Source organism: Phaenicophaeus curvirostris, chromosome 15 (genome assembly GCF_032191515.1).
Source record: "Phaenicophaeus curvirostris isolate KB17595 chromosome 15, BPBGC_Pcur_1.0, whole genome shotgun sequence".
Classification (NCBI taxonomy): Eukaryota; Metazoa; Chordata; class Aves; order Cuculiformes; family Cuculidae; genus Phaenicophaeus; species Phaenicophaeus curvirostris.
This window is the reverse complement of record NC_091406.1, coordinates 17,934,002-17,947,270: the sequence shown is the minus strand read 5'-3', so window position 1 is coordinate 17,947,270 and position 13,269 is coordinate 17,934,002. Positions and strand designations below refer to the sequence as shown.

The 13,269-nt window shown below is 53.5% G+C and overlaps 1 protein-coding gene across 3 annotated transcripts; it reads right to left on the bottom strand.

Annotated features, from left to right (window-relative positions):
* Positions 1-10,256: 10,256 nt before the first annotated feature.
* SMIM33 (small integral membrane protein 33) lies at positions 10,257-13,269 on the bottom strand. 3 transcript variants are annotated; one of them, XM_069869687.1, is made up of 2 exons: positions 13,202-13,269; positions 10,257-11,515 (listed from the first exon to the last, which is right to left on the bottom strand). In XM_069869687.1, exons 1-2 carry the CDS (start codon positions 13,258-13,260, stop codon positions 11,077-11,079), a joined length of 498 nt encoding a protein of 165 aa, XP_069725788.1. In that variant the 5' UTR covers positions 13,261-13,269; the 3' UTR covers positions 10,257-11,076. The 3 variants fall into 3 exon arrangements, with proteins under 3 accessions (XP_069725788.1, XP_069725790.1, XP_069725789.1); XM_069869689.1 differs by lacking the exon at positions 13,202-13,269 and adding an exon at positions 12,350-13,023; XM_069869688.1 differs by lacking the exon at positions 13,202-13,269 and adding an exon at positions 12,560-13,023.

The following is a 13,269-nucleotide window of genomic DNA, read 5'->3' as shown; positions in this document are numbered from 1 at the left end:
TCGCCATCACCAGGGATGGCCAGGACAGCCACTGCTGCCTGGGCTGAACCCTCAGCCCAGAGCAGAGGGAACCACCACCACAGCGGCTTCAGCCGGGGAGCAGCGTCCGGCCAGCGGGGCCAGGAGGTGGACCAGCCATGTTTCCTATGGAAACCCCACCTACAGGAAAAGGGAGGACCGGGCTGGTACAATGCCTGAGTGAGGTGGGGGCTGCTGGGGCAGCACAATTCCCAGCTGGGAGAGAGGTGTGGAAGTGCCCTTGGTTTCCAGCCTGCAGGGACCATCCCTGCTGCCACCTGCAAAACACATTTTGCAGATGGGCTTGGGTCCTACAGATGGTCCTTAACCCATCTGCAAAGCCTTCAGGAAGGCGTCTGCAAGGACCAGCAATAAGATGGGCTCCTGCCCTTGCACCACCCCAAAGGCTCGTTCCCCACGCCATCAGGTTTCCGACTTACTCCTATTTCTTCTCATTTTGTCTAAATCCATCGTGTAATCCCCAGTCCTTGCTCTGCCTGTCGGAAGGGCAACGCACCCCTGTCAGCTTTTCCAGCACACGGCTTTGGATTACGTCACTGCTCCGTTTGCATCTGGACACACCAAAACGGGCTCAGGGGTCGCTGGGAGCATCGCCACGCCAAACACAGGCGGGCACGATGGGAGAAAGGAGGCTCTGGCAGATGCCAGCTGTGTCCTGTCAGGCCTCTCCTACGTCCGTCTGTCCTGCCCAGCTCCCCCGTCTTGGCACACGCTCTGTCCCCAGCTGGGCTCACTTTGATATCCCCACCCAGCACTAATTTTGCGTCACCAAATCCCTTTGCCTTACCTCAGCATCCTATTCCATGCCCACACCTTCCAGGAGCCTACATGAGGCTGCGCGGCCATACCTCCCACTGCCAGCCAGCTGTACTCACACGCCTGCATAGGCAGCACGCTCAAAAGTTGGTCTGTGTATCCTCCAGAGCCCAGAAACCCCAGGCTGGGCTGTACTTTGGGTCTCAAGGTGACATTTAGATCACGGAAGGTCACTGCAGAAGTTCCCCTGGCCCTTACGGAGAGCAGAGCATCCTCATCGTGTGGTTTGAGTCCCACCAGCCACATCACCTCTATCCTGACCCCCACATCTACCAGGTAGCCCCACAACTGGTATCAGGGTCCCATTCCCATCTTGCCCATTTCCCCTTGCCGGTGCAGCTACCTAAATTCTTTAATTTTAAGCTCAGCAAGAGCATTAGTCATATTCAATTCTTGCAGCAGCGTTCTCCACCTTCTGTGTGATTCTCCGAGTGCCCAAAGCAGTGGTAAATGCTGTTTACTGGTGTGACAATCTCTCTGAAGCTCAGCTGCTCTCCAGTCTGCAGAGGGGATACCCACACGCTCATACCTCCATCCTATTCCCATCCCTCCCCTCACAGCTCTGAGCTTCCCATTTGAGGCTCCCCATCACCTGCCTCCCCTCCTGGCTCACATCATTTATCTTCTATTATGGTAAATATTAAAGCCACAATGAACAGCGATAGCAAACCCCCCCAGTGCCAACCAGCTGTGTCACCGCAGGGAGGGCAGTGTCACTGCTCAGCACACCGGGAGGAAGGGCTGGTGCAGCTTGGCCGTGGCAGGGGGGGCAGCAGAAGACCCAGTGCTATTCCTGGGCTCAGCCCCAGCTCCAGGTGACCTTTGCCAAGCCATTTCCCTGCTTTGTGCTCTCGCTTCCTCCTCGTCTGAGCGAAGCCAGCCCGCAGGCTCTCCGCGAGGGATGCTCTCTGCTCGCGGGGCTGCGGATGGAGGAGCGGATGTCTCCCAGCCCGTGCCCTGCTTTTTTGGGTGGGGAGTGGGAAGGCTACTTCCTTCTAGGGGGGGTCTCATCCTTCCACCTCCCTTTTCTAACGCCTTTCCTTTCAGGGATAGAGAGGAAGAGAAGAACCGCACTGAAATATCGCCAAGGAAAGGAAATCAATATTGTACCCGCGATCTGTGGGAGTTCCCCAAGAGCCCAGCAAGGCGTTTCTTTCTCCACATTGCCTCCCAAGCCACCTGCGGGACAAGCCAACCTCACCAAGTGCCCCACATTTAACTCAGCGCTGGAGATAAACATCCCTAACACTGGCCCCCACCTCACCAGCCAGAGGGAAGATGCCCCTTGAAACTGCTGCAGCCCCAAACCACTCCTTTTTCACCCCAGAAGTAGGGAAGCAGATGGGATTTTAAGCACCAGCTTGCTCTGCTATCATAGAGAGAGGCTTGTGCTGGCACTGGAGAAGTCCCAGTCACCAAGATGAGTAGTGTGACACTGTCCCTGTCCTCCGCTCTGATGGCTGGGCTGTCCCCTCTACAGATATCTGTGCTAGTGACAGATCTGGACTGTGCAAGAGAAGAGGAGCTGGAGGAGCCAACACATCAATTACTACAGTGCTTCAGGAATGATCACCTGTAGACAAGACCTGTGACCCAGAGCCATCAGGACATCAGCAGGTAGCAGGGGAAGAGCTGCAGACCACGCTGGTCACATCTTGGTGGGAGATGAGCAGAGTAACGGTAGCCTGAGTCAGTAAAATAAGATTTGGTGCTAAAAACAAAACACATCTCCTTCCATTCCCTGCTCACACACAGACAGGTTTCTAAAATCATAGAATCAAGGAAGGGTTTGGGTTGGAAGGGACTTCAATGCCCATCCAGTTCCACCCCCTGCCACGGGCAGGGACACCTCCCACTGGATCAGGGGCTCCAAGCTCCATCCAACCTGGCCTTGAACCCCTCCAGGGATGGGAGGTGCCACCAGAGCCACCACTGCTCTGGGCAACCTGGGCCAGGGCCTCTCCACCCTCACAGCAAAACATTTCTCCCTAAGATCTCATCTCAATCTCCCCTCCTGCAGCTGAAAACCATTCCCCTCATCCTGTCCCTGCCCTCCCTAATCAAGAGCCCCTCCCCAGCTTTCCTGGAGCCCCTTTCAGTGCTGGAAGTTGCTCTAAGGTCTCCCCACAGCCTTCTCAGTCTGAAATAATATTTTTTTTTTTTTGTTAACATCTTCCTCCTGCCGCTCTCTCGAGAGCCACTTTTGTCTCTGTGCTTTCTCACAGGAATTTCACACTTGGCACAGGGTTTCTCCTGGCGAGAGGTTTGTTTCTATGAGCCTTCTCCTCTCCAGGCTGAGCAACCCCAACTCAGCCTGCCCTCATGTGGGAGGTGCTCCAGCCCTCCGATCATCTCCATGGCCTCCTCTGGACTCACTCCAACAGATTCTAACAGATTCTTTCATTTAAAGCTCAAAAGAGCATCGGTTGTATTCAATTATCGCAGCAGCACTCTCTACCTTCCGTGTGATGCCGAGCACCCAAAGCAGTTGTGAATGCTGTTTACTGGTGTGAGAATGTGAATCCTCTGAAGCTCAGCTGCTCTGCAGGCTCCAGAGCAAAGCACAGACACAGGGGACACCTCAACTTCCCAGAGGTACAGAGCTGTACTAGCCCAAACATTCCCAGCTCCTCTGCACTGTTGTTGGTCATCTTGGGGTGAACTGGAACCCAGGAGCTGGGCTGCACAGGGTACACAGGGCAAGGTGAAAATAAGAATCATAGAATAACCAGGTTGGAAGAGACCCACCAGATCATCAAGTCCAACAATTCCCATCAATCACTAAACCATGTCCCTTAGCACCTCGTCCACCCGTGCCTTAAACACCTCCAGGGAAGGAGACTCAACCCCCTCCCTGGGCAGCCTCTGCCAGTGCCCAATGACCCTTTCTGTGAAGAATTTTTTCCTAATGTCCAGCCTGAACCTCCCCTGGCAGAGCTTGAGGCCACTCCCTCTTGTCCTGTCCCCTGTCACTTGGGAGAAGGGAAGAGAAGCTTTCTCAAATCTAACACTGGCCACCTCACTTAACCGTGTCCTGACTAATGAGAAGGTTGTGCTCTAACAGTGGAGCTTCCACAGAGATATAAAACTCAGTTACAACTACATCCTCTTGAAGGCACTCTTCTCTGCGCTCTATTTTCACTCGATATAGCCCCAAACAACAGCAATCTGCTTCTACTGGTGCTCCTAAGCAGCAAAGAAAGGTCAGGGACCTGGAAACAAAAGCAATAAAGCAACATGAGGAAGGAAAAGCGTTATCAAAATTGGCTGCGATCTAGGTGCGACGCATCCAACAAGAAAAGAAATCGTGCAGTCTGATAGAGTACTGTAATGTATTCAACTTACTGAAATTATTTTGGAGGCATTGTCTATTGTGATGGCACTGAGCCATCTTAAATAACCCCTCTGCCTCACTTCACGAGGCAGCTCCAGCTTCCTCACCAGGGGAGGAGGAGGAGCAGGCGCTGAGCTCTTCTCTCTGGTGACCAATAACAGGACCTGAGGGATAGCAGGACAATGCCAGGGGAGGGTTAGGCTGGACGTTAGGAGAAGGTTCTTCCCCAAGAGGGTGGTAGAGCACTGGAACAGGCCCAGGGAAGCAGCAGCAGCCCCAAGCCTGACAATATTCCAGAAGCATTTGGCCAACATCCTCAGCCACACGGTGTGAATGTTGGGGTGTCCTGTGCAGGGACAAGAGTGGGACTCGATGGTCCTTGTGGGAACCTTCCAACTCAGGACATTCTGTGATGAGAGAAGACAGAAAACTTCAGCTCCATGATGCGGTTGGTAAGAACAGCACATTACAGTATTATTATTACAATATTAATATTCTTACTGACAGATTACTATGACTATTTCAATAATTACTAATAATTTATGTGAGGTATGTATAATGTTAATATTAGGTTATTTGAGGTTAAGTTAGCTTAGGCTAACTCAGACCAGGTGTACACATCAACTCACTTAACAATTTACTAACAAAGCTCTGGTCAGAACCAAAAACAGTCATTAAACGAGGCAGGACAGTAATGAAGAATAATATCCAAAAGAGAAGAGTTCAAAATGAGCACGACCAAAGATGTGGGCTCATTAGGGTGGTCAGGGCTTCCTGCATCCCTTGGACTGTGCAAGGAAGCAGGACTTGGTCCCATCTCTGCTCCGCAGCTGCCCCACAGGATGGGAGGTGGTGTCTGTGGGTCAGGACACAGACAACAGGACGCACCCAGAGGTGGGATGCTCTCCTCCAGGCACAGCTCCAGACCTCAGAGCACCATCCTAAACTAGACATGAGGAGGAATTTCTTCGCCATGAGAGTGCTGAGACCCTGGCACAGGCTGCCCAGAGCAGTGGTGGCTGCCCCATCCCTGGAGGTGTTCTAGGGCAGGCTGGATGGGGCTTGAAGCAACCTGATCCAGTGGGAGGTGTCCCTGCCCATGGCAGGGGTGGAACTGGATGGCTTTAAGGTCCCTTCCAACCCAAACTATTCTGTGATCCTCAGCAGGAGAATGGCTGAAATCTAGATGGGGCAAGTTGAAGCGTGGCTACCCCTCACCAGCTGGTTCCTACAAACTAGGGGTCATGGGGTTTTATCCCTCAGCTGCCCCAATTTTCAGCCCTTCAGAGGCAGACATTGCCTCTCTGAAAGCGTTGTGTCCTTCTCAGCAGAAAAAGAAATCCATTTTTAGGCCATCGCTGAATTAATTCTTTCAGGAGTGGGTGTGCCTGTACGCGGTGGCCAAGGACCTGCCCCGTCCTCACCTGCCTCAAGGGCATGGGGAGGCTCCTGGAGGATCTTTCTCAGAAAGAAGCAAGCAATTCACCCCCTCACACCAAACAGCAAGGAACAAACCCACGAGAAGTAGAGGGATCCTCTTTTGGGGGGTCCTGGCTCTCCCCATGGCTCATCCTCCCCTTGAAATCAGAAGGTGACACTGCCTGATGAAAACGACCAGTTCCCCACCCCAATGAGGTCCCTGTTGGGTTTGGTTGTTCAGGACCTCAGTCTTCCCCAGAGCCAAGGCCTCACTGCATCTCCCTGCTCCCTCCTCCAGGAATGCTTTTCACGCACTAGGGAGCCCCAAGCCAGGGACATCCCTCCTTAAACACAAGATGATCCTACCTGCGCTCTCACAGGAGAGCGAGAGAAGAAGGAGAGAGAGAGAAGAAAAGAGAGGCAGGAGAAGTCCTCCATCTGCTGGCACCCACACCTGCCCAGCGTGCAGTTGGCTGCCTGTGCCACCAGAGCCCACTGGTGCTCCACGCTCAGCTCTGCCCCAAGGCCCAGGCCCTCCCCAGCACCCAGCAGGATGCAAACCCCTCAGCAGGCAGCAAACCTCCAACCAGAAGGTCTCTGCCCACCCTCATCCCAGCAGAAAGGTCCTTCTCTGGCTTAGCCGGCTCCCAGCCCTGCAGGGAGGCCCTGGGTGATGCTGCAGCTCCTCCCCACGTTCAGCCTCGGAGGGTGCTCTAGATGCCACCCTTAATTTTATACAATTTCAGGCAACCCTGAAGCATCACAAACAGAGATTGTCACAATCCTAACTATAAAAACCCCTCCTAAATGCTCCTGGAAGCCACGTGCCTGTGTAGGGGTTATAGAGGCACCCCACTGCGGCAGGTGAACACCCTAATTAGGAGAGAAATGAAAGGTGATGCAAACGATCCCTAATCAGGACAGAGTTAATAGGTGATGGAGCAGCTTTTAAGCAGCTTCCTATGGCAGCAAACCAGGGGGTTGCTGACAGGACAGTCTCTTCCAGCTCCTGCTTGTGGTGCTCCAGCAGCTCCCCTGCAGAGAGGGGATCATAAGGAGTTATTGTTTCACTGCATTCATAAAAAAAATATTGTTCAGGAGAGAAAGAAAGCTGCACGTGAAATAAATTGGAACAAGCTCATTGTTTGAATAGAGAGTGATAATGTTATGATAATTTGCATTTGGCAGCCTCTGCCACCTGAGAACCCTATTGATTTTATGTGTTTTATGAAGTCCTGCACTACAAAGAGTGATCCTACGAGAGGACAGTGGCAGAGCTGGAAAAAATGAGAGGGGAATTGGTAAAAAAGGCATTTATTGTGTGGGAGAAAGCAATGGGAAGCTGAGTTGAGATAAATGCCTCAGTGTCCTCCTGGAGAAGAAAGCTGGCAAAAGGTGGCTGCTCGTTTACACAACACCATCAAGTTTGCAGCTATGAGTCTTACTGCAACTTTAAACTTCTTGTTTCCCTCTATGTCCAAAGGTTGTATCCACATATCTGTTTGCAAAGGAAACACACGGGGAAAATATCACAGAATCAAGGAATGGTTTGGGTTGGAAGGGACCTCAAAGCCCATCCAGGTGCACCCCCTGCCACGGGCAGGGACACCTCCCACTGGTTTCTCCCAGCCCCATCCAACCTGGCCTTGAACCCCTCCAGGGATGGGGCAGCTACCACTGCTCTGGGAAACCTGGGCCAGGGCCTCTCCACCTTCACAGCAGAACATTTCTCCCTAAGACCTCATCTCAATCTCCCCTCTTCCAGCTCAAAACCATTCCCACTCACCCTCTCCCTGCCCTCCCTGATCAAGAGCCCCTCCCCAGCTTTCCTGGAGCCCCTTTCAGTGCTGGAAGCTGCTCTAAGGTCTCCCCACAGCCTTTTCTTGTCCAGGCTGAACAACCCCAACTCTCAGCCTGTCCTTGTGCGGGAGGTGCTCCAGCCCTTGGATCATCTCCGTGGCCTCCTCTGGACTCGCTCCAACAGCTCCATGTCCTTCCTCTGCTCAGGACTCCAGATCTGGACGCAGGGCTCCGGGTGGGTCTCACCAGAGCAGAGGGGCAGAATCCCCTCCCTCACCTGCTGGTCCCACTGCTGTGGATGCAGCCCAGGACACGGGTGGTTTCTGGGCTGTGAGCGCATGTTGCTGGCTCACAGAATCACAGAATCACCAGGTTGGAAGAGACCCACCAGATCATCGAGTCCAACCATTCCCATCAATCACTAAACCATGTCCCTCAGCACCTCATCCACCCATCCCTTAAAACCTCCAGGGAAGGTGACTCAACCCCCTCCCTGGGCAGCCTCTGCCAGGGCCCAATGACCCTTTCCGTGAATTTTTTTTTCCTGATGTCACATTGAGCTTCTCATCCCCCAGCACCCCAAGTCCTTCTCCTCAGGGCAGCTCTCAATCCATCCTCCACCCAGTCTGTAACTGTCTGGGATTGCCCCGACCCAGGTTCACGACATCACCCTTGGCCTTCACAAGCTTCACACAGCACCACCTCTCCAGCCTGTACTGGCCCCTCTGAAGGTCAGGAAGCCAGAACTTCAATCCGAGGTATTTTCAGAATTTCAATACTAGATCTAGACCTTATCCAGAAAATATCATCTAGAAGGGGCTGCTCGCAGCTCCTGGACTGGAGAGCTCAGGGCACAGGAGAAACTGGAGTCCCATCAGCACCACTGTGGGGTTTGTTTGCTTTCAGCCTGACAGCCTGAAACTCCTGAACAACGGTGAAGTGCTTGGCAAGGGTGGGGTTCCTGGCTGGGTAAGTGATAGATCGGGGCCACAATGTGCTGTGACATAAATCAGCCCTTTACCAGTCCCCAGCGGCTGCGAGTCAATGAGGTCTGGTAATAATTACCCGTTTTATCTTTCTCTTTATTAATATTTAGAAGTTTTTAATCTTTTCCTTGCAAACACAATGTTTCCCAGCTGCGGTTTTCCTTCAATGGGAGTTGCTGTGAAAGCTCCTGTTTCTCCAATCGTAGATTTTGTCTTGAACCAAGCTGCTCCCTGATCTGAAACCCAACCAGGAAAGCCAGGTGATGACTCCACTGATTCACCCTGGGCAGGTGACACCACCCCAGTGTGCAGCCAGTGTCCTCCAGACATGGTGTAGACAGGCTAGGGACCACAATGCAGGTCTTGTGATGGTTCTAGGGGATGTTCTTGAGCTCTTAGACTGAGCTCTCACCATGGTGACCACCTGGATTATCATAAACCACAGCCATCATTTAGATAGGTGCCCCTGGAGGGTGGTTAGCAGCTAATTAGGGACATATAAGTGTGCTTGGTGTGCTCAGGTGGCCAAGAAGGCCAACAGTATCCTGGCTTGGATCAGCCATGGGGTGGTCAGCAGGAGCAGGGCAGGGATCATCCCCCTGTGCTCTGCACTGGTGAGGTCACACCTTGAATCCTTGGTTTGGTTTGGGTCCCTCAGCACAAGGACATTGAGGGGCTGGAGCGTGTCTGGAGAACAGAACAGAGCTGAAGAAGGGGCTGGAGCCCAGGGGTTCTGGGAGCGGCTGAGGGACCCGGGGCTGCTGGATGAGCTGAGAGGACTTTTCCAATATTAATGATCCCTTGATCCTACATAAATTAAAAAAAATAGCCCTGTGTCGCCACGAAACCAGTGGTGGGACTGAGTGATCATCAGTCACGATAGGCCTTATCTCCTCTAACTGAGGTGTGAGACAGCTGATAATGCTGGAAAACAAAAGGGGAAAATATCAAAACAGAAAACACCAAACCCCAAGAAAAAAGAATATAAATTACATTTATCGTAAAGACCAAAGTTCTCCAGTGAGCCCTACCATTTCTTAGCTTAAAGGAGGTGAGAAGAAGGACTCTGGAGCATCTGTCATGCCAGAAATCCCTCCAGCCCCCAGAGGAACAAGTAAAAGATCCCATTTCTTGCCCAACAGTGCACAGAGGGGTCTGTGCTGGGGCTGTGGCTTAGGGTGGACATGGACATGGCTTTTCTCTTCTGGGCTGGGCAGGGCAGAGGCAGAAACTGGCTTTTGGGACTACGCAGCAGAATGAATCCTTGAGGGTGATCCCAGAGCCTGCCCTCTCTCCCCAGAAACTGTCCTCCAAGCCCACACAATGAAGACAGACTTTGATGTCCAGCTTCTATCAAGGGAGGAGAAACCAAAACAAATTCCTTGTCCAAAGGATGCCTGATGCCTCCAGCAGCAGAAAGGCTCCAAGGGCTGAACAGGTCACCATGGTTTGCTGCCACTAGGAGCCTGGTAAGGAGCTCAAGATGTTTCACCTCTCCATCCATTCCCTCTGTGCCACTTCAACGAACTTCTGACCAGGGTGACCAAGCCATTTCAACATCCTTCCCTCGCGGGTGGCTACGCCAACCCCACAATTGCTCCCTCCTTAGCTGGGACATGCCCTGCTCCTTCCAATGCCAAAACCACCCGACCCTCAAGTCCCTGGGCAGAGCTTCCCTTGGCACAGGGATCACAGGCATCGATGGGGACAATGAAGCGACCACCACAAAGATGACCTCAGGTCTCTCCATCCTTGCTATTGTGCACAGAGATGCTGTGGGCTCTGCCCAGACATCATAGAATCATAGAATCACCAGGTTGGAAGAGACCCACTGGATCATCGAGTCCAACGATTCAATGCATGCTTTTCTCCACCGGCGCCAACACCTTGAGATGTTCAGCCAAATACAAGGGGTGGCTGATGTGCTGGTGTGTCCTCCTGCCTCTGCTGCATCACCTCTGTTCTCTCACCCATCTCCACTAGGGAATCAGGGACGTTGTCCTCAGCCGCTGGTTCCACCACTGAAACACCAACGGGAGTTCAAGTGCTTCCTTCTCTCCCGTTTGCCGTGACGGGCTGGTCCTGCTGCCGGGGCTGGCAGAAGGGAGAAGAATGTTTCAGCCCTCCAACAGAGAAAAAGGGGCTGTGGTGGGGAGGAGAAGAGGAGCTGAGGTTTTTTTCTGTGCCATATAAATGGCACAATCAGGACACGGTGTGTGTGGAAACATCTTTAGTCTGGAAAGCAATTCCAGATGATGCAAGTTCCAGCTCAAGCCAAGGGGCTGAGCATACGCCCGGAGATCCCCAGAGCGGGCAAGGACCAAGACAGCTCTCCCAGCCACTCCCAGACAGCATGGGACAGGAAGAATCAGGGCAAGAAAAACCAGAAGAGAGGCTAACGCTGTCCCACATAGACTGACCCAGCCCCAGAGCCTGCACTGGGAACCCAGCTCTTGCCTGGGGACAGTGGCACCCCTGAAGATCAACTCTGGGGGCTGATGATGGGTCATCAGAGTAACACAACCTCCTGGCTGAGCCTACCTGGGAGAGACACGATCCTGGGGAGCTACAGCCTCCATTGCAGGACCTGGTGAGTCACGGGCTAAGCTACAATCATAGTCACTGCATTTATTCCAGTGGGACATGGTCCTATGAGTCCTGCCCTGGTGGCCCACAGCCTTGTCACAGGTACGTGATCTCAATGATGTTGGGCTCAGCGCTCCCACCAGGAAGGTGGTGCCTGCAGGAGCAGTGGCAGCTCACGCCGGACACGTCCACGCCGCCCAGATCCTGCTGGCAGGGTTGGACATGCAGCTTCTTCTGGGAGCCCAGCTTCTTCCAGTCCGTGAGGTGCACCCCATCGTCCAGGTCCTGCGGCATGGGCTCGTGGTACAGGGTGATCTGAACAGTGCGGAGCTGAGGGCCGTAGTGCACCACGATGATGATGAAGACAGCCAGAAGGACGAAGATGCCGACAATCACTGAGATCATGGGCAGGGCATCTGATTTCTTTGTCATGGTCCTGACAATGGAGATGGGAGTGAAGGCAGCCGCGTCCTGGGGCTCGGGCTGTCTCAGTTGACTGCTGAGCACAGAGCTGTTCATGGCTGAGCAGGCTGACCTGGGACAGAGAAACGTGTGGTGGAAAGGGGTGACTATCGAGCAGAGTCTGGTGTCCTTACCTCCTGCCTGAGCTTGCTGCTCCTGGGGAATGGGATGGCCCTGTAAGAGCTCCCTCCCTCAGGCTTCTGGGACAGGATGAATTTTAATGGTTGTATCTGAGGTTGCAGGATGGTGCCCTGGACATAAGAAGGTGATGCATTGCATTCCTTTGCCCTGCACACCCTAGCACGGGGCTCTTCCCACCCCACTCAGCCTTTCTCCCTAGCGGAGAGCCCTCCACACTCCTCTCTTCATCCCCAGCCCCACAGTGCTAATCCAAGACCAAATCATAGAATGGTTTGGGTTGGAAGGGACCCAAAAGGCCCATGGGCAGGGACACCTCCCACTGGATCAGGGGCTCCAAGCCCCATCCAACCTGGCCTTGGACACCTCCAGGGATGGGGCAGCCACCACTGCTCTGGGCAACCTGGGCCAGGGCCTCCCCACCCTCACAGCAAAACATTTCTCCCTAAGATCTCATCTCAATCTCCCCTCTTTCAGATGAAAACTGTTACCCCCTTGTCTCATCCCTCCACTCCCTGATCAAGAGCTCCTCCGCAGCTTTCTTGGAGCCCCTTTCAGAGCTGGAAGCTGCTCTAAGGTCTTCCTGCAGCCTTCTCTTCTCCAGGCTGAACAACCCCAACTCTTAGCCTGTCAAACCCCAGAGGGACCTCCCCGGGAGACCAAACCTCGCTAAAACCCATCATAAGGCATCCCTCGCCATAGCTGCAAAATCCCATGGGAGCAGGGGGAGAGGAGCAAGGGAGAGCCCTGCGCAGCCCCACACAGGTACCTCGACATCCCTGCTGCACGGGAATCATTGTCTCCAGTGTTGAGGCTGCGAAGCTGATGGCAGGACCAGCAGAAAAACCTCTGGGACGGTTCTCCTGCTTAGGTGCAGCTGGTGGCTGCCACGTCACACCTCAGCCCCACACCCCCAGGATTTCCCAGGGCAGAGGAGGAAGCGGCTGCTCACCCCAAGGCAGGAGAGGTGCTCCCTTACCTAGCCCGGTGCCACATCAGCACTGCCACCCCTTCCCTCGCTGTCACGCACCCTCGCTGGAAAAAAAAACCCTCCTCTCGCTCGCTGCAAGACAAGCGCCCTTTTGTTTGGGTAGAAAGAACCTACAGCCCCTTCGGCTGCACACATGCAACCCCCGGCTGCCCAACTGCAGGAAACCTCCCTCCTTCCACCGACTTGGTGTTGAAATTTCATGTGTTTAAGAAATCGGTGTAAAAAAAAATCAGCCTTCTGTATGTGAGCCATTTGCTCAGCCCAGCAAAGCATATCCAGACAATGCTCTGGGTTGGAAGGATCCTCATTCCAAGAGATGAGGCAGCCCTGGGGTTGATTTTCCCTGCTAGGGGGTCCCACTTCTGCAGAAGGTGAAGCTCTGGACCCTGGAGTCTGCTCAGGGTCGCAGGCAGGAATAAGGATGCAGGGATGCCCTCAAGTCTGGCAGCGTTTGACCCCTGTGCAGAGGCAGGTACCATCCCACAGTCCAGGGATGCTGTGCAGTCAGATCCTCCCACCAGGAGCGTCCCTGAGCACATCTCAGAGGAGAAAAGATGTATCCTCTGGTGTTTAAGCCATTGCAAAACATTTATCCCCATCTTTCCATCCCAAAAATATCATTCCTCTTACCTGGAGGCTCTCAGCAGACAAGCCGGGGTGAATATTTGGGTTATGTCTTTCATGCACATGGGAAGGGC

Excerpts from the sequence above, each read along its gene's own strand:
- SMIM33 (XM_069869687.1), bottom strand. The coding sequence starts at position 13,260 with ATGTGCATGAAAGACATAACCCAAATATTCACCCCGGCTTGTCTGCTG. Across the intron at positions 11,516-13,201 it reads TGTCTGCTGAGAGCCTCCAG|GTCAGCCTGCTCAGCCATGA; the intron begins GTAAGAGGAATG and ends TCTCTGTCCCAG.